The sequence below is a fragment of the Tachypleus tridentatus genome, chromosome 3, assembly GCF_004210375.1.
Source record: "Tachypleus tridentatus isolate NWPU-2018 chromosome 3, ASM421037v1, whole genome shotgun sequence".
Classification (NCBI taxonomy): Eukaryota; Metazoa; Arthropoda; class Merostomata; order Xiphosura; family Limulidae; genus Tachypleus; species Tachypleus tridentatus.
In genome coordinates this window covers 53,806,642-53,827,718 of record NC_134827.1, presented here as the reverse complement: position 1 = coordinate 53,827,718, position 21,077 = coordinate 53,806,642, and the positions used below count along the sequence as shown (strand labels likewise).

The 21,077-nt window shown below is 34.2% G+C and overlaps 1 protein-coding gene across 2 annotated transcripts in view; it reads right to left on the bottom strand.

Moving 5' to 3' along the window:
- PolE1 (DNA polymerase epsilon catalytic subunit 1) overlaps positions 1–21,077 on the bottom strand; it is a 377,829-nt gene that overhangs the window by 100,827 nt on the left and 255,925 nt on the right. For both annotated transcript variants that reach the window (XM_076494118.1, XM_076494119.1), the window contains 16 exons: positions 20,781–20,887; positions 19,772–19,900; positions 17,811–17,977; positions 17,240–17,400; positions 15,974–16,149; positions 15,742–15,856; positions 14,766–15,007; positions 14,174–14,258; positions 13,722–13,925; positions 13,114–13,218; positions 11,775–11,846; positions 10,754–10,837; positions 9,798–9,880; positions 8,484–8,619; positions 8,047–8,181; positions 6,858–6,937 (listed from right to left, as the gene is read on the bottom strand). In XM_076494118.1, coding sequence (XP_076350233.1) covers positions 6,858–6,937; positions 8,047–8,181; positions 8,484–8,619; positions 9,798–9,880; positions 10,754–10,837; positions 11,775–11,846; positions 13,114–13,218; positions 13,722–13,925; positions 14,174–14,258; positions 14,766–15,007; positions 15,742–15,856; positions 15,974–16,149; positions 17,240–17,400; positions 17,811–17,977; positions 19,772–19,900; positions 20,781–20,887 — 2,081 coding nt within the window. The remainder of the gene's footprint in view (positions 1–6,857; positions 6,938–8,046; positions 8,182–8,483; positions 8,620–9,797; positions 9,881–10,753; positions 10,838–11,774; positions 11,847–13,113; positions 13,219–13,721; positions 13,926–14,173; positions 14,259–14,765; positions 15,008–15,741; positions 15,857–15,973; positions 16,150–17,239; positions 17,401–17,810; positions 17,978–19,771; positions 19,901–20,780; positions 20,888–21,077) is intronic.

Here is a 21,077-nt window from a genome sequence, read left to right as displayed (position 1 = left end):
TGACAACAATTAACACCTCACCACCAGGAGTACCAGCTGTTAACTATGACAAATATTAACACCTCACCACCACGAGTACCAGCTGTTAACTATGACAACAATTAACACCTCACCACCATGAGTACCAGCTGTTAACTATGACAACAATTAACACCTCACCACCATGAGTACCAGCTATTAACTATGACAACAATTAACACCTCACCACCATGACTACCAGCTATTAACTATGACAACAATTAACACCTCACCACCATGACTACCAGCTGTTAACTGTGACAATTAACACCTCACCACCATGAGTACCAGCTATTAACTATGACAACAATTAACAATCACCACCATGAGTACCAGCTATTAACTATGACAACAATTAACAATCACCACCATGAGTACCAGCTATTAACTGTGACAACAATTAACACCTCACCACCATGAGTACCAGCTATTAACTATGACAACAATTAACACTCACCACCATGAGTACTAGCTATTAACTGTGACAACAATTAACACTTCACCACCATGAGTACCAGCTGTTAACTGTGACAACAATTAACACCTCACCACCATGAGTACCAGCTATTAACTATGACAACAATTAACACTCACCACCATGAGTACCAGCTGTTAACTATGACAACAATTAACACCTCACCACCATGAGTACCAGCTATTAACTATGACAACAATTAACACTCACCACCATGAGTACCAGCTATTAACTATGACAACAATTAACACCTCAATACCATGACTACCAGCTATTAACTGTGACAACAATTAACACTCACCACCATGAGTACCAGCTATTAACTGTGACAACAATTAACACTTCACCACCATGAGTACCAGCTGTTAACTGTGACAACAATTAACACCTCACCACCATGAGTACCAGCTGTTAACTATGACAATAATTAACACCTCACCACCATGAGTACCAGCTATTAACTATGACAACAATTAACACCTCACCACCATCAGTACCAGCTATTAACTATGACAACAATTAACACCTCACCACCATGACTACCAGCTGTCAACTATGACAACAATTAACACCTCACCACCATGAGTACCAGCTGTTAACTATGACAACAATTAACACCTCACCACCATGAGTACCAGCTGTTAACTATGACAACAATTAACACCTCACCGCCTTGAGTACCAGCTGTTAACTATGACAACAATTAACACTCACCACCATGAGTACCAGCTATTAACTATGACAACAATTAACACCTCACCACCATGAGTACCAGCTATTAACTGTGACAACAATTAACACTCACCACCATGAGTACCAGCTATTAACTGTGACAACAATTAACACCTCACCACCATGAGTACCAGCTATTAACTATGACAACAATTAACACCTCACCACCATGAGTACCAGCTATTAACTATGACAACAATTAACACCTCACCACCATGAGTACCAGCTATTAACTGTGACAACAATTAACACCTCACCACCATGAGTACCAGCTATTAACTGTGACAACAATTAACACTTCACCACCATGAGTACCAGCTGTTAACTATGACAACAATTAACACCTCACCACCATGAGTACCAGCTATTAACTATGACAACAATTAACACCTCACCACCATGAGTACCAGCTATTAACTATGACAACAATTAACACCTCACCACCATGACTACCAGATGTCAACTGTGACAACAATTAACACTCACTACCATGAGTACCAGCTATTAACTGTGACAACAATTAACACCTCACCACCATGAGTACCAGCTATTAACTATGACAACAATTAACACCTCACCACCATGAGTACCAGCTATTAACTATGACAACAATTAACACCTCACCACCATGAGTACCAGCTAATAACTATGACAACAATTAACACCTCACCACCATGAGTACCAGCTATTAACTATGACAAATATTAACACTCACCACCATGAGTACCAGCTATTAACTGTGACAACAATTAACACCTCACCACCATGAGTACCAGCTATTAACTATGACAACAATTATCACCTCACCACCATGAGTACAAGCTGTTAACTGTGACAACAATTAACACCTCACCACCATGAGTACCAGCTATTAACTATGACAACGATTAACACTCACCACCATGTGTACCAGCTATTAACTATGACAACAATTAACACCTCACCACCATGACTACCAGCTGTCAACTATGACAACAATTAACACCTCACCACCATGAGTACCAGCTATTAACTATGACAACAATTAACACCTCACCACCATGAGTACCAGCTATTAACTATGACAACAATTAACACCTCACCACCATGACTACCAGCTGTCAACTATGACAACAATTAACACCTCACCACCATGAGTACCAGCTGTTAACTGTGACAACAATTAACACATCACCACCATGAGTACCAGCTATTAACTGTGACAACAATTAACACCTCACCACCATGAGTACCAGCTGTTAACTGTGACAACAATTAACACCTCACCACCATGAGTACCAGCTGTTAACTGTGACAACAATTAACACCTCACCACCATGAGTACCAGCTATTAACTATGACAACAATTAACACCTCACCACCATGAGTACCAGCTATTAACTATGACAAATATTAACACCTCACCACCATGAGTACCAGCTATTAAGTATGACAACAATTAACACCTCACCACAATGAGTACCAGCTATTAAGTATGACAACAATTAACACCTCACCACCATGAGTACCAGCTGTTAACTATGACAACAATTAACACCTCACCACCATGAGTACCAGCTGTTAACTATGACAACAATTAACACCTCATCACCATGAGTACCAGCTGTTAACTATGAAAATTAACACTTCACCACCATGAGTACCAGCTATTAACTATGACAACAATTAACACCTCACCACCATGAGTACCAGCTATTAACTATGACAACAATTAACACCTCACCACCATGAGTACCAGCTATTAACTATGACAACAATTAATACTCACCACCATGAGTACCAGCTATTAACTGTGACAACAATTAACACCTCACCACCATGAGTACCAGCTGTTAACTGTGACAACAATTAACACCTCACCACTATGAGTACCAGCTATTAACTATGACAACAATTAACACCTCACCACCATGAGAACCAGCTATTAACTATGACAACAATTAACACCTCACCACCATGAGTACCAGCTATTAACTATGACAACAATTAATACTCACCACCATGAGTACCAGCTATTAACTGTGACAACAATTAACACCTCACCACCATGAGTACCAGCTGTTAACTGTGACAACAATTAACACCTCACCACCATGAGTACCAGCTATTAACTATGACAACAATTAACACTCACCAATATGACTACCAGCTGTTTACTATGACAACAAATAAAACTTCACCACCATGAGTACCAGCTATTAACTATAACAACAATTAACACTCACCACGAGTACCAGCTATTAACTGTGACAACAATTAACACTTCACCACCATGAGTACCAGCTGTTAACTATGACAACAATTAACACCTCACCACCATGAGTACCAGCTATTAACTATGACAACAATTAACACCTCACCACCATGAGTCCCAGCTGTTAACTATGACAACAATTAACACCTCACCGCCATGAGTACCAGCTGTTAACTATGACAACAATTAACACTCACCACCATGAGTACCAGCTGTTAACTATGACAACAATTAACACCTCACCACCATGAGTACCAGCTATTAACTGTGACAACAATTAACACTCACCACCATGAGTACCAGCTATTAACTGTGACAACAATTAACACCTCACCACCATGTGTACCAGCTATTAACTATGACAACAATTAACACCTCACCACCATGAGTACCAGCTATTAACTATGACAACAATTAACACCTCACCACCATGAGTACCAGCTATTAACTATGACAACAATTAACACCTCACCACCATGACTACCAGCTGTCAACTGTGACAACAATTAACACCGCACCACCATGAGTACCAGCTATTAACTGTGACAACAATTAACACCTCACCACCATGAGTACCAGCTATTAACTATGACAACAATTAACACCTCACCACCATGACTACCAGCTATTAACTATGACAACAATTAACACCTCACCACCATGAGTACCAGCTATTAACTGTGACAACAATTAACACCTCACCACCATGAGTACCAGCTATTAACTATGACAACAATTAACACCTCACCACCATGAGTACCAGCTATTAACTATGACAACAATTAACACCTCACCACCATGACTACCAGCTGTCAACTATGACAACAATTAACACCTCACCACCATGAGTACCAGCTATTAACTATGACAACGATTAACACCTCACCACCATGAGTACCAGCTATTAACTGTGACAACAATTAACACCTCACCACGATGAGTACCAGCTATTAACTATGACAACAATTATCACTCACTACCATGAGTACCAGCTATTAACTGTGACAACAATTAACACCTCACCACCATGAGTACCAGCTGTTAACTGTGACAACAATTAACACCTCACCACCATGAGTACCAGCTATTAACTATGACAACAATTAACACTCCCACCATGAGTACCAGCTATTAACTGTGACAACAATTAACACCTCACCACCATGAGTACCAGCTATTAACTATGACAACAATTATCACCTCACTACCATGAGTACCAGATGTTAACTGTGACAACAATTAACACCTCACCACCATGAGTACCAGCTATTAACTATGACAACAATTAACACTCACCACCATGAGTACCAGCTATTAACTATGACAAAAATTAACACCTCACCACCATGAGAACCAGCTGTTAACTATGACAACAATTAACACCTAACCACCATGACTACCAGCTGTCAACTATGACAACAATTAACACCTCACCACCATGAGTACCAGCTATTAACTGTGAAAACAATTAACACTTCACCACCATGAGTACCAGCTGTTAACTATGACAACAATTAACACCTCACCACCATGAGTACCAGCTATTAACTATGACAAAAATTAACACCTCACCACCATGAGAACCAGCTGTTAACTATGAAAACAATTAACACCTCACCACCATGAGTACCAGCTGTTTACTATGACAACAATTAACACTCACCACCATGAGTACCAGCTATTAACTATGACAACAACTAACACCTCACCACCATGAGTACCAGCTATTAACTATGACAACAATTAACACCTCACCACTATGACTACCAGCTGACAACTATGACAACAATTAACACCTCACCACCATGAGTACCAGCTATTAACTGTGACAACAATTAACACTCACCACCATGAGTTCCAGCTGTTAACTATGACAACAATTAACACCTCACCACCAGCTGTCAACTATGACAACAATTAACACCTCACCACCATGAGTACCAGCTATTAACTGTGACAACAATTAACACTTCACCTGCATGAGTACCAGCTGTTAACTATGACAACAATTAACACCTCACCACCATGAGTACCAGCTATTAACTATGACAACAATTAACACCTCACCACCATGAGTACCAGCTATTAACTATGACAACAATTAACACCTCACCACCATGACTACCAGATGTCAACTGTGACAACAATTAACACTCACTACCATGAGTACCAGCTATTAACTGTGACAACAATCAACACCTCACCACCATGAGTACCAGCTATTAACTATGACAACAATTAACACCTCACCACCATGAGTACCAGCTATTAACTATGACAACGATTAACACTCACCACCATGAGTACCAGCTATTAACTGTGACAACAATTAACACCTCACCACCATGACTACCAGCTATTAACTATGACAACAATTATCACCTCACCACCATGAGTACAAGCTGTTAACTGTGACAACAATTAACACCTCACCACCATGAGTACCAGCTATTAACTATGACAACGATTAACACTCACCACCATGTGTACCAGCTATTAACTATGACAACAATTAACACCTCACCACCATGACTACCAGCTGTCAACTATGACAACAATTAACACCTCACCACCATGAGTATCAGCTATTAACTATGACAACAATTAACACCTCACCACCATGAGTACCAGCTATTAACTATGACAACAATTAACACCTCACCACCATGAGTACCAGCTATTAACTATGACAAATATTAACACCTCACCACCATGAGTACCAGCTATTAACTATGACAACAATTAACACCTCACCACAATGAGTACCAGCTGTTAACTATGACAACAATTAACACCTCACCACCATGAGTACCAGCTGTTAACTATGACAACAATTAACACCTCACCACCATGAGTACCAGCTGTTAACTATGACAACAATTAACACCTCACCACCATGAGTACCAGCTGTTAACTATGAAAATTAACACTTCACCACCATGAGTACAGCTATTAACTATGACAACAATTAACACCTCACCACCATGAGTACCAGCTATTAACCGTGAGAACAATTAACATCTCACCACCATGAGTACCAGCTATTAACTATGACAACAATTAACACCTCACCACCATGAGTACCAGCTATTAACTATGACAACAATTAACACCTCACCACCACGACTTTACTGTCAAATACTTTCTGTTAACCCAAGGAGTTTTTTTTTTATTGGATTCATTGTGTTTACAGATTAAAACTTTGCCCTGAAAGAAGCTCAATGAATTGGTGGATAAAGTTCACAGAGGTCACCGGCTCGTGTTTAGTTGAAACCAGTTCACAGAGGTTATCGAAGTGAATTCCTCGTGTTTAGTTCAAACCAACACAGCAAATATTATATGTATATAAAAGTATGTATGAATCTGTAGTCAGCTTACACTCCACTCGTGTTGATGGCTTGAAATGGGTCTTTACAAAGGTCGATGTCTCGACAGTGATTACAAACGTTACAGATTACCTGCAGAAAATTATTATAAATCAGGATTCTGGAAATCAAATACGTAAACATAAGAGAAGATAATATTAAATATACATATGGAAATTAACTAGAAGGAACTAAAGATTAATTTAATATGGAGTTTTTGAAGTCAAACAAATACTAAAAATCAGTAATAACATACATAACTGTTCACTTTAGCAAGTTACTTTTAACATATCATCTTAAGAAACCTCTAGTGTTTATCTACAGCTGATTTTCATGAAACATATGTTATTGGTTTCAAGGAACAATTTGATACAATGTCATGCTCTCGTTAAAAGATTTGGCTTGATTTGAATTTCAAGCAAAGCTACATGGGTGCTATCTGCACTAGCCGTCCCTACTTTAGGAGGTTAAGACTAAAGGGAAGTCAGCTAGTCATCACCACTCACTGCCAACTCCTGGGATGCTCTTTTACCAGTAAATAGTGGAATCAACCATCACATTATAACATCCCCATGGCTGAAAGGGCGACCATGTTGGTGTGACAGGGATTTGAACTTGTGACCCTCAGATTATGAGTCAAGTGTCTTAACCACCTGGCCATGCGAGGGCCAAGCTAAAAGAACTAGTTCAAAAAGTTATTTTGTATTTGGAAACGTCAATGTTTGAATTTGATAAAAACTTACATGTGAACTAACCATAAGCTTATTTGTGATTGAGAAAACCAAAATGTTAATAACATTTCAGAACAACAACAACAGCCATCAAAAGAACTTCCTCAACCATTAGTTTTTGTTTGTATTGATAATTATGGTGGTTCTACAAATGGGAATACATATTGTGTTGACATTTTTAGGCACAAATTTCTGATTTTAATATGGTTACTATAACCTAAAATCAACAGCATTATCCTCAAGTTCAAAATAAAGTCTGATTGGATTCAGTCATTTATAATTTGAGTCATTAAATATTAATTTCTTGAAATTTGATGACAATATATTAACCCTTAAATCAAAAAGGTTTTGATTTAAAACCTCAATCCAAATGCAAGTGACCTGTTAAATTTGATTAAAACCTGCTGATAAGATCTGTACTTGCAAAGATGTTTACGAATGTTAATATTATTTTCACTGATCTCTACAAACCTCAGGTAATACAAATGACATACAGGGGTCCACCCACGTTGCTTCATCACTAAATTCACCTACATCGATAAGACGAAGCAAGTCTCTTTTCAGCTTCATCACTTGACTGTTAATGTTGCTGTCCAGTGACAAAACCTGGGTTGTTTCAAGTAAATAAAAACCAAGAAACAGAAAACATCATTATATTTAAAAATGTATAAACTGAGAAAAATGTTTTATAAACAGGTTAAAAACAAACTACTGATATACATACCAGAGGAACATTCAGTGGAACACGTTGAAAAAACAATCTATATGTAATGTTACCTTTTACAACCTATGGTTAGTTTTGACCACAAAATACATTTTTATCACATTTTAAAATAAAAATATGTCAATATATATATATATATCTTATTGTGTATGAATCAATAAATACATATATCTGCATTAGTTACCTCAGTTACAGCTTTAACAAATTCCAGAGGAGGGTTCGTAAGTTTTAAGTAGGACCCGGGTAAAGTAGGAAACATGCTTTCCTCTTCTGGTCCTAACACACCTGACGGGAGTTTGCGATGAATCTTCTGAGTTATACTGGTGGTAAAAAAAGATAAGGGGGTACACAGATGTGAGAGCTGACTTGTCAAATTACAAAACACAGAGGTAATAGTGCTTAGAGGAATATAAATAATAATAGTAAAATTGTTATTAGTAGACTTTTTATGTTTACTAATTAGTTTCTAATTAATTAACAGTTTTCATATGATTTGAATACAATAAAGATCATAACCTGATTACCTCTATCCTCTGCCAGTGAAATGTATATTATTATCAATTTACAAACACAGCTAAAAAATACACATAAGAATGCTGTTATACTGATTTAATTTAAATGTATCACATAACAATAGCATTCCATTTTTTTAAACTCTTAATAGCATTACAGAAAAGAAAATAACCCCCTCAAAGGTCGATATTATAATTACTGAAAACAACAAACAGACTACTATTAAAACAACCCCCTCAAAGGTAGATATTATAATTACTGAAAACAGCAAACAGACTATTATTAAAATAGCCCCCTCAAAGGTAGATATTATAATTACTGAAAACAACAAACAGACTACTATTAATATAACCCCCTCGAAGGTCGATATTATAATTACTGAAAACAACAAACAGACTACTATTAAAATAACCCCCTCAAAGGTCAATATTATAATTACTGAAAACAAGAAACAGACTACTATTAAAATAACCCCCTCAAAGGTCGATATTATAATTACTGAAAACAACAAACAGACTACTATTAAAATAACCCCCTCAAAGGTAGATATTATAATTACTGAAAACAACAAACAGACTACTGTTACATATCCAAATTTTAAAAACTATAATTCCCTTAAAAACAAACCTTAGTAAATACTATACAAGAGATAAAAATTACAAGCTCTTCTTAAAGTCCAGTACAATTTGATGTGACCGTTATCCTTAATTACAAACTGACAGATTCACAGGTATTCAACATTGCTGATTCTTGTATCAGACGGATTAGTGGAATTTACCCATCATCCTTATAGTATATGTTTGGCTTGAAATACTCTTAACTGTGAATCCAAGTGTTTGGTATTAGTGCACAAAAGGTGCTCAGGTCTTTTGGACCAGAATTTTATCACGTGAAAGTAATCATAGGGTGATTTGTGGACATGGTACTGTTGGATACTTGTCTTAAAATTTTTATTAAATACAATCAAGAAGAGATGAAATCTTACAGAAATAACTTCTGTGACAATTCTCCACTGACTAACTCCTGAGCAAACGTTAGACTAGCTGGAGTGACAGAATTTTCAGGGTTCTAGAAAAGTAATAAAACTGAAGTTACATACAGTACAACACTGTAGAAGACAAATTTTAAAAACATTAAAAAACAACTGGTTTCAGTAAAAAAATTTCTAAGATAAATAAGGTAAAATTATTCAATAATTATGTATCATAATTTCTCAGAAAGAACCAATTTTGTACTAATTTAAAAAAGGAAATAAGCTAGTTATTTTGTTGTTTTATTCATCAAGAACATTAAAAATTCAGATGGTAGCTTACGATGGTGTTATCCGAATTTTTATATAAAATTGAAATCATTCAAGAAATAAATAATTTTGGGACAATTATGCTGAGAGAAAGCATTAAAAATGCAAACTAACACAAGCTGCAAAAATGTCCCTTTTTAAATGTCTTTTTTTTCTCTCTTCCTCTCGTTTGATGACACTAAAGTGAGAGTTTACTGTCAGAACATTATTGTCATTCCTACATACAACGATAAAATTACTAGTTTAATACCATGTATGCCGATGTATCTAAAAAATAAAACACAATTATATTTGCTAAAAGTAAGTCAAAAATCATCAGAGAAAGTTCTTCAGATTTTACAAAAATTTTAATAACAAAACTAGTTTTACAAAAACATGATATTTGAACAAAGGTTATCATTGCTTTGAATACGTTTTATGCTAAGCCTAATTTCAAATAATGTGAATAATAGGTTTTATATTTCATGCCTACAGGAAAGTTTTCAATCTAGTGGAAAGGACAAACGACAGAGCTACTTCATAGCACTGATATTAAAATGTGTGAACTTTATTTTTAGAGAACAATTAGTGACAATATGATTCAGATGTGACATGGTTAAGTTCAAATGTTTACTTGACTGAATGAAAATAAAATAATTAACCTGGCTACAGCTTGTTAACTTTCTGGCTCTATATTCTTCCTGGTAATGCTGGTAAACAGTACTTATGTAACTGGCAATAACAGCCTGTAAAAACAAAAACAAACATTACTGTTCATATGTAAACCTAATTAGCTGTTAAACAAAAAGTTCGAAAATTCATAAAACAAAGGGAGTAAAAATAATGCAGTTCGACAGCTTCAGATTTGTTTGTTTGTTTTTGAATTTTGCGCATAGCTATTCAAGAGCTATCTGCGCTAGCTGTCCCTAATTTAGCAGTGTAAAACTAGAGGGAAGGCGGCTAGTCATCACCACTCACTATCAACTTTTGGGCTACTCTTTTACCAATGAATAGTGGGATTGACCATCACATTATAATGCCCCCATGGCTGAAAAGATGAGCATGTTTGGTGCGACAGGGGTTCGAACCTGCAACCCTCAGATTACGAGTCGAACACCTTAACCCACTTGGCCATGCCAGGCCACAGATTTTAGAATATAATAATTAGAACATTAAAATTATAAACAAATTCCTTAGAATGTCATCAACCATTTCTTGTAATAAATTATTTACTTAACTTTATTTCCTTCAACAATCTTTAACAAGATCTTTTGTCAAACAGTCTCCACGAGTGAAGGCTTTAATTGGGTTCAAAAGTGATGTCACTCAAAAGAGCCATATTCTTTATTTTCACTGTGGTCCATATTTCTAATTTTTTGTGTGTCACATTTAAAATTAAATGATTTCAAACAACAATCAATAACACAAACAAGTGTTTAACACACATGCACTTAAACACAAGATATACGTACAAACATGAAATGTTTACACATAAAAACTGACTATTCTATAAAGTGTTGCTTGTATTTACTTCTAATTTATTCCTACAAACTTTTGTATTGATTAATACTATGTAAGAAGACAAGAAACATTTTTATATTACAGTAACAAAATAAAATAGATTATTTCTTAAAGTTATAAAATATGCTTTGTAAGCTATTCAGCTCTCTTCTCCTGACTCACACTGAAGTTTTCCTGGATGGCTGCACTTTCTGGTAGGTATTTCATCAAGTTCCAACACATTTCAACTACAGGCTAAAGATGAAAACCAAAACAGTTATACCTTGGTTATATAAAACCTTGCAATCATGGTTATGGTTACTAACGGACACAAAACAACTAAAATTACGTTTTTGCTTCTTAATATAACCTTAATACTAAACTTTAGCAGTAAAACACAACTACAAAATCGAATCCTGCTTTAAGAAACTGTATGCAAGTCGAAGAGTTTGTGAAATTAAACGATTCAGAAGGTTTTAGAGAGTTACATTAAAAAACTGTTTTATCACTAATACATGTCAGTAAAGTTGATACAAAAATGTAGTTTATTATTTAACACTTTAAATTATTTGTGCTTTTATTTCTTAATTTCAAAAGCAGATATTTAAAGGACTCGTCCTTTCTCCCTTTCTTCTGTCACATAACCCTCTACAATCTGAATTCTCCTTTTTAGAATCTCTTCCTTTGTATGAGCATTAGTGTCCATTAATAAGATAAACCAACTACAGTTATTGACAGGCCAAAAGGTAAACAAGAACCTCCCACTATTTTGTTTTCTGAGATATCAATAAGTTTATAACAACAATAACAGAAGGTCTTTCTACCTCTTTATCAATGGTACATATTTATAATTGATTGAACTATATGATTCTGGTGATGGTTTGTTTTGTTTTTAAAGTAGACACTGATGATATGGACAAAAGCCAGAACTATAGAGTAACAGAACATTTTAAACTTACTTACAGCAGAGTTAGGCAAGTTGTAATAGTTTTGTGACATTCTATGTTAGTGTCTGACATACTTCTTTGTGTTCTGAAGTGCATATTTGAAAGCCATATAAAGCCAATCAAACAATACAATTAAGTGAAAATAGTTGAAATATATCTTATGATATATAAATAAATAATTGTAATTATCTTTTACAATCTATCGTAATTCTAAAGAAGTATTTTGTACCATAGTTTTTAACTTTATCAAACTTTATTAAAAAAAAAAATCTAATTGGAGGTTCTTGAGATTATACTAAGAAAACATCAAACTGCAAAGAAGCCATTTTTATTCTTAGCATGAAAATCACCTGTCACTCAGACTGACTTAAGCTAAGCTTCATAAATTCACGAAAAAATCTTTAGAAAAAATTGTTTACAAAAAATATCTATACATTCAGCGTTATAGCATGTGTGATTTCATGGTGACTAATCCAGAAAACAGAACTGTCGTAAGCCTGAATTTATCAATTTTCAAAATTTTTATACAAGCAGATGAGTTTATTTTATAACCCGATATTCCACTTAAATCTTACCTCGTCTTCAGAATCAGAGCCATCCTCAGCATCTTCATCTTGTGATAAAGTTTTGGGTTTCTCTTTATCTGTTTTAGATTTACCCTTTATACCACCGTAGTTGGCCTATATAAAAAACAAACAAAAAACATTCTGGAAATATTGTAAGAAATCATTCAACGTGAAGTTACAAAAACAAACTTTCTAGGTATCTTAATTCAGATAACATTTCATATTCCTTAACCTGAAGACGACTCAGGAAGGTTGAAATGTTGTTCTCTCCTCATCAGTAAAAGTGTTAATACCCATACCAGCTATTTTGATATATATTTTTATTTCAAATGGGTTCCCCATCATCGAGAATCACCTTGTGTTTTGATGGCCCGACAAGCTCTCCATGTACGTTCACTTTTCACGTTTTTTTTAATACTGACAAGCTTTTCCACATAAAACTAACCATCAGAAAGATTACATTTAAAGCAGAATCATGCTGAAATGAAAACATTATTCTTTATCGTTTACGACCGTCTAAACTTCATGTTAAAAACCAAGAACTTCGTGAAACTCTTATAAGATTATTCTCTTGTGTACACATTTTTGAACAGTTGAATAAAAATTATTTTACTTACAGGATCCAACCATAAAAGATACTTCCAACATTCCTGGAGGGTCATATCAAGGCCATGGAACAACTCTTTATTTTTGATTTTCCCCAAAATATAATCAACATAAGCTATGGCATCTTCCACTTCATGTCGTTTGGTGCACAGAACCATGTGATTGTTATTGGCATAGATAATGATTGACCCTAGACGTTGAATCTCTGCCACAAGCTGAAAACAGTATTCAACAATATCACACGACTGTCACTGTTACAGGTAACAAGTGATCTGAGACACTGAAACTCTGCCATAAAACAAACATTTTTCAGTATCTAATGTAAAGATAAGGTCAGGTTAAGTGTTCATGAAACTGCTTTTCTTAATATTTCAAGTTAAAGCACAAAGAAAACTGTAGCATAATTTTAAATTATAAAATAAAAACAATTTATCAAAAAAATGAACATTTCACTTTTGTTTACCTGCATAAAGAGTTTCTTCATTAGCATATGAAGTATTCGTTTCAAGGCTGGTTCATAAAGTAAGGATTGGGGACATCTAAGCCATCTGGTGAAAACAAATATTCTCAAAACAGAGAAGCTGATTCATGATACTACACATTTAAGTGTTAACTAATGATCAAAGCAGCCCACCATAATAGTTCATAACTAAAAATATCACTCTGTAATGAACACAGAAAATCTAATACATTATTTTTACTTTAGTTGAGTAGCTACAATATTTTCATTCACCAAGTAATTAAGCCTTGCTGTGAGCAATATTTTGGTTATCCTTAAACGAATATAAAATGAAAAGAAACATTCATAAAATGATAGACATATAAAAGATGCATAATATTTTTAATAATTTACCTTTGCTTATTTACAAACATTATATATTTTATGAGTTTAGGTTTATTAATTTAAATTATATGCACAGTACCAGCATCAGCTTAGAATTCTTTCAAAACACAAAACTCAATATTTTACACATAATTTCAACTGGAAGACAAAACTAACGTGTAAAGTCCCACAAATCTGTGATTACCTTATATAGTTAGTTCATACACAATACCTGTAGAAATGAATGAGCTGAAAATCAGCAAAAACGTTTCTATAAACTGCTACGTCTCGCATCCAGCTACTAATCATGGCTCGAAGGACTCGGAAGGCCCCAGAACTCAGAGCCATCTCATCATAACTAGCTAGTGATGAAGCTGATGTGTGTCCACCCATCATTTCTTCGAGCGAAACAGTTGGAGCTGTATCAAAGGCTATGCTGGCATTAACACCCTCCAGTTCAGTGATTTGTTGAGCCTATTATAATTATACGTAGAAAACGTTTTAAATATTACTAAACAATGAACTAGTGCAGAAGTGAATATTAAAGAGAAACAATTGGGCACAAAGATATTACTACATACAATTTATAGAAGATATGATTGAAGAAAACTATCTACTATATCTACTTTGAGTACTTTGGTAACTACTAACACCTACTTGGAGAACTGTTATAATTATCAGCAATGCCTACTTGGTGTACTGTGGTAATAATTAATAACACCTACTTGGTGTACTGTAGTAATTAACACCTACTTGCTGTGTTGTAGTAACACTTACTTGAAGTAATTATTAATAACCTACTTGCTGTATTGTAGTAACACTTACTTGAAGTAATTATTAATAACCTACTTGCTGTATTGTAGTAACATTTACTTGAAGTAATTATTAACACCTACTTGCTGTATTGTAGTAACACTTACTTGAAGTAATTATTAATAACCTACTTGCTGTGTTGTAGTAACACTTACTTGAAGTAATTATTAATAACCTACTTGCTGTATTGTAGTAACACTTGCTTGAAGTAATTATTAATAACCTACTTGCTGTGTTGTAGTAACACTTACTTGAAGTAATTATTAATAACCTACTTGCTGTATTGTAGTAACACTTACTTGAAGTAATTATTAATAACCTACTTGCTGTGTTGTAGTAACACTTACTTGAAGTAATTATTAATAACCTACTTGCTGTATTGTAGTAACACTTACTTGAAGTACTGTAGTCACAGCTAAACTCTCAATGTCCAGCTCCACACACACCGTCGAATGAGCTCCTTGATTCTTTACTTCCACAACAGTTTTACTCTCGGTCTCTGCTAGAAGCCTAAAACAAACCAATATTTATCTGAAGTTTTTCACAACATAGTTTTAACGTGTTTGGTAATCCTTCATAGTCATAACTTGTGAATTAATTCTTATACCACTTGGAATACCAATTTACCTATTATCATCTGCTTCCTTTCCGCCTAAATCAGGACGTTCCGTCGGGGAACACCACAACAAGAAATTTTGTTTTTGAAGGTTTCTGGCAAAAAACAGGTCAGCTGCAAATGAAGTGCTATCTTGGGGCATGTTCCCGAGAGGAAGATGAAAATATCTGCATTGTTCCAGCATTGTCTGCATGAAAACACAACTAAATAATGTGGGTTTTTTTCAACACAACTACACAAACTTTGATGAAGATTTACTATATATATGTTTAAAATCTAACTGTTCAAATTGCAGAAAATTTAAAAATGATTGTTAAACAAATTAGAAACTTGATATTCTTTTTTATTATGATAATTACTGTTAAAATATCACATTTGTTAGGGGGTTGAGGGTTGAAATGGATCAAAATATTTGAAAATTGACTTGTCACAACCTAAACATGTTTTTCAACAGGAATGTATGTGGTGCACCATGTAATATTTATTTAAACCCAAACCCTAAAATATCCTTTAAAGGAATTTGTACATAATACAGTAAACAAACAATAAAAACAGCTATAACTAAAAATACAACCCAATAAATTTTATAACTTAAGATAAAATAAGAAAATTAGTATAACAGTAAAATAATATAAAAACAGCTATAATTAAAAATACAATCTAATAATTTTTATAATTTAAGATAAAAAAAGCCATATTCAGTCATTAACTGTAGTTTTCTTCTATCCTACCCAAACTTTAATAATTTTACAATTGTGCCCCAGCTTATATGTAAATAACTCGGAATTAAACAAAAATCCGTTCTATTTACACGGAAAGACAGACAGTGCAAAGTTGAATGGCATACGGCCATCTACATACAACAACACTCTTTGGATGATTCAAGTTAATAACTTTCATTTGAAAGGTTGTTAATAAACAATAAAAAGAAAAACAACATAAATATTTTTACACATTTTTTATATTAAACTATCTTTCTCAATATTGTTAATTTAACCTTGTAGAAAAACATAATCAGACAAGTTACAAAAGTTGTCTTACTTGGTAAGTATATCAAATTTGTTTCCAAATTAGTGATGTTTTTATTTAGATTTCCTAAATAAATTTAACAAAAAATATATAAATTACATCCATATAATTTACTGTTAACCCTGAGCCAGTGTCTTAATATAATATTAGTTTTGAAAGCCAAAGTGAGAGCTAATAATTTAAGCCTACTCCAATTAACAGTGGTTTCCAGAAAGTATTTGGATTTAAACTCGAGAATTTCAACTCACCGAAAGCATGCTTTCTACTTCCAAAAAGTGATGCACCATAGCCTTGGCACCAGTACGTTGCCAGTCCATAACTTGATAGAGGGTATCACTGTCTTGAACATGAATGGGAACCAGTGGAAACTCTGCTAGACCAGGCATTAACAATGTCATCTCATGAGGTTCTGAAAAATTAAAATTAATAAAAACTTCAGCATAACACATATTCACCGAGAATTTCAAGTTGCACAGTACTGAATAAAGATAATGAACCCTTCTTATCATACAAATATAATTTCAACAGAAACTCATTTATACAAGTTCTGTTATGTTGGTGAAAAAACAAGAAAAACTCTTCAGAAGAACCCTGAAAAGGAAAAAATATCTAATACTTTGCTACTGTTGTAAAATTTATATTTTAGACATAATTACTACTATATTTTTATCAGGTTAATGTTTGTGAAACAAGGGTTTAGTATGGCCTATTTTTATGAGATTTGAGAAGCCAAGTGATTACTTGCATGTAATGTTTAAGAGATACATATCCCAAATACTTAACTAATCATTAGTTAAAGAGATAAACTCGACATCTTACTATGTGTAGACTGTAAGGCTATCATAGTTGGCCCTCTCTTCTCATCTTGATAGGAAGAGAGATGGCGCTGAAGTTGACGGTAAACTTGTCGAACGTCTGTTTCTATATGGACTTCAAATTGAAATCCGCTATCGGGCAGCAAATTTTCATCTGTACCACGAGAAATTCTGTTAAAAACAGCATTTTCTTCAGCAATGTTTTGTCAAAAGGTTGAGTACTGAACTGTTCCACACTTCTCAGAAATCACCTCCCAAAGTAGTGAAAAATACTTACAAGGTTGGTTAGTATGAAAGTAGATGCTTTTAATAATTCTATAAATACAAAAAAACTCTGCATCCTTACATCAAGATACAGAATGGTTACTTGATGATGGTTCAAGTTATTAGGTTTAGAAGAGTTACTGGTTATGCAGAGTGGTGAAATGACCTCACGGCTGAAGGATTTCAATTGTTCTGATTTGTAAAGTTGTAATTTAACAGTTCCCAACTGCTTTGTATTACATCTTAAACCTTTACTCAGAATTATAATGTTTCAAACTTTTAACTTTCTTATCTATTTTGTTTTGTCAAAAGCTTCACCTACTGCAGCAATCTTTAGACAACATTTTAAATTTGTAGAGCATAATATACACACAAAAATAAATTTGCACAGCAGACCACAAACAAATGACACAACTTGGGCTCATAGCAAATGGAATAACCTAAGAAAGCAAATAAACAGAGTAAGAAACAACCACCTCTTCAAGTATCTTTCTTATGGTATAAGAACTGGTCCCAAAGGCAGCAAATTTGTGGTTAATATTCAATTCCATCTTCTGCCCCTACTACTATGAGCTTTCAACAGAAACTCGTTTACCTAGAAATGGGGCTCTGAGAACAGCCAGTTGACATCCATTGACAACGGGGTATCCACAAGAACAACCTTCTTAATTGTCAAGGTTACAGGTTGGGTTGACATTCAGGTCAAGGACAACGTAAAGATCCAAAATTGAACTTCAAATAGAGGAGAATTCAACACAGAATACCAAACACTCTAAACATAACTGATGTTTTGAGTAACACAATAACAAATACTGATGTCAGAGCTAGTTAACTAATATAATCTGTGATGATGAGAGAAACCACTTGTAGAGAAAATATACATGAAAAACGGTTGGTATGGGTTGAGAAAATTTTTATGTAGAGGAGCAAACAATGTTTCGACCTTCTTTGGTCATCGTCAGGTTCACATAACAATGACCGAAGAAGGTCAAAACATTGTTTGCTTTTCTACATACAAATTTTCTCAACCCATACCAACCGTTTTTACATAATGCTGATATAGGAGAAGAATCCAGACTAAGGTGGTTGTGATGGAACATATATTCCAACTTATAACTCCACGTACTGCCTAAAACAAAGCAAGATCTACTGCGACAATGTCAGTAGATCTCTATACTCTTCTGCACATAAACTTTACAATCTACACATTGTCAATGAGTGCTGTAATTTACAAGGACAAATCAGATTATTCTGAAATACTGTGATAAAAAGCTTTCCACACAGTACCTTGCACATCCAAGCACACATGAATCATTTGGAAACAAAAGCTTCACCAAATATAACACTAGAAATCCATAATGAGATGAACACAGATAAAATTAACATTAAACTTTCACAGTACAGCATACAATCTGCAGTATACATAAACAAAATCTTTGATAAAAGTCTTTGCTAAAGGCACTGCAACCAATTAAATCTGTATATAAGTTGGAATTATATAAAGATTTAATTCACTGTTTTCTTTCTATATATAATATCAAAATATTATTGGAAGGAAGTTTTAAAAATTTGTACATTTTTCATTTCAATAAATATAGTTCAGCTGTCAGATAATTATACAAACAAAAGATAAATGTTAAATAGTTCTCAATAAATAAAACTAACTTATCTTTGGAAGAAAATAATTGTGACAAAACTTACTTGTTACTTCTTTCAGAGTTATATAAAGAATTCATATTTGGCATTTGATTGGTTCTAACTGAATCTACCACAAACACATAGGTCCTTTTCACTGGTGGTATAAAAAGTCCAAACATAGCTTTACTACCCCTGTAATAAAATAACTATTATCACAATGAAAAAAAAATATTAAATATTTCAAGGAAATTACACTTATGACCAACAAGTTTGAAAAAAATTGTGACATTCAGATGTCACACAGAAAAGACATGAAGTATATTGTTTATCAGAAGACTGGGTATTTGAACAAAGTATATACAGTACAATAACACGACAGTTATACAGACTGGGTTACAGATAGATACAACATGACAGTTACACAGACTGGTGGAACAGATAGACACAACATGACAATTATACTTACACAGACTGGCTTACAGATAGATACAGCATGACAATTATACTTACACAGACTGGGTTACAAATAGATACAACATGACAGTTATACTTACTCAGACTGGGTTACAGATAGACACAACATGACAATTATACTTACACAGACTGGGTTACAGATAGATACAACATGACAGTTATACTTACACAGACTGGGTTACAGATAGACACAACATGACAATTATACTTACACAGACTGGGTTACAGATAGACACAACATGACAATTATACTTACACAGACTGGGTTACAGATAGATACAACATATCAATTATACTCACACAGACTGGGTTACAGATAGATACAACAAGACAATTATACTCACACAGACTGGGTTACAGATAGATACAACATGACAGTTACACAGACTGGGTTCCAGATAGATATATTTACAAAAACTGGTGGTACAGACAGATATACTTGCACAGAATGGTGGTACAAATAGATATACTTACAAAGACTGGTGGTACAGACAGATCTACTCACAAAGACTGGTGGTACAGACAGATCTACTCACAAAGACTGGTGGTACAGACAGATCTACTCACAAAGACTGGTGGTACAGATAGATATACTTACACAGAATGGTGGTACAGATAGACATATCTCATGCTTCCAGCTGGTAAGTAGCTATACTGGGCTAGGGTACAAAATTCTAAGTGTCTTAAATCAAATGTATCACTTTCCTATAAAATAAGAAAATATCAAATAATGATTTTTCACCATAACATTGAATCAACAACAATTTTAAAAAGTTAAATCTGAAGTGGAAGAGATTTATACAACATTTTGTAATGGAATTTGACATAAGGAAAAGGTGGTTTTTGTGTACACCCATAAATAACAACTAAATACAACCACAATTCATGGTTACAA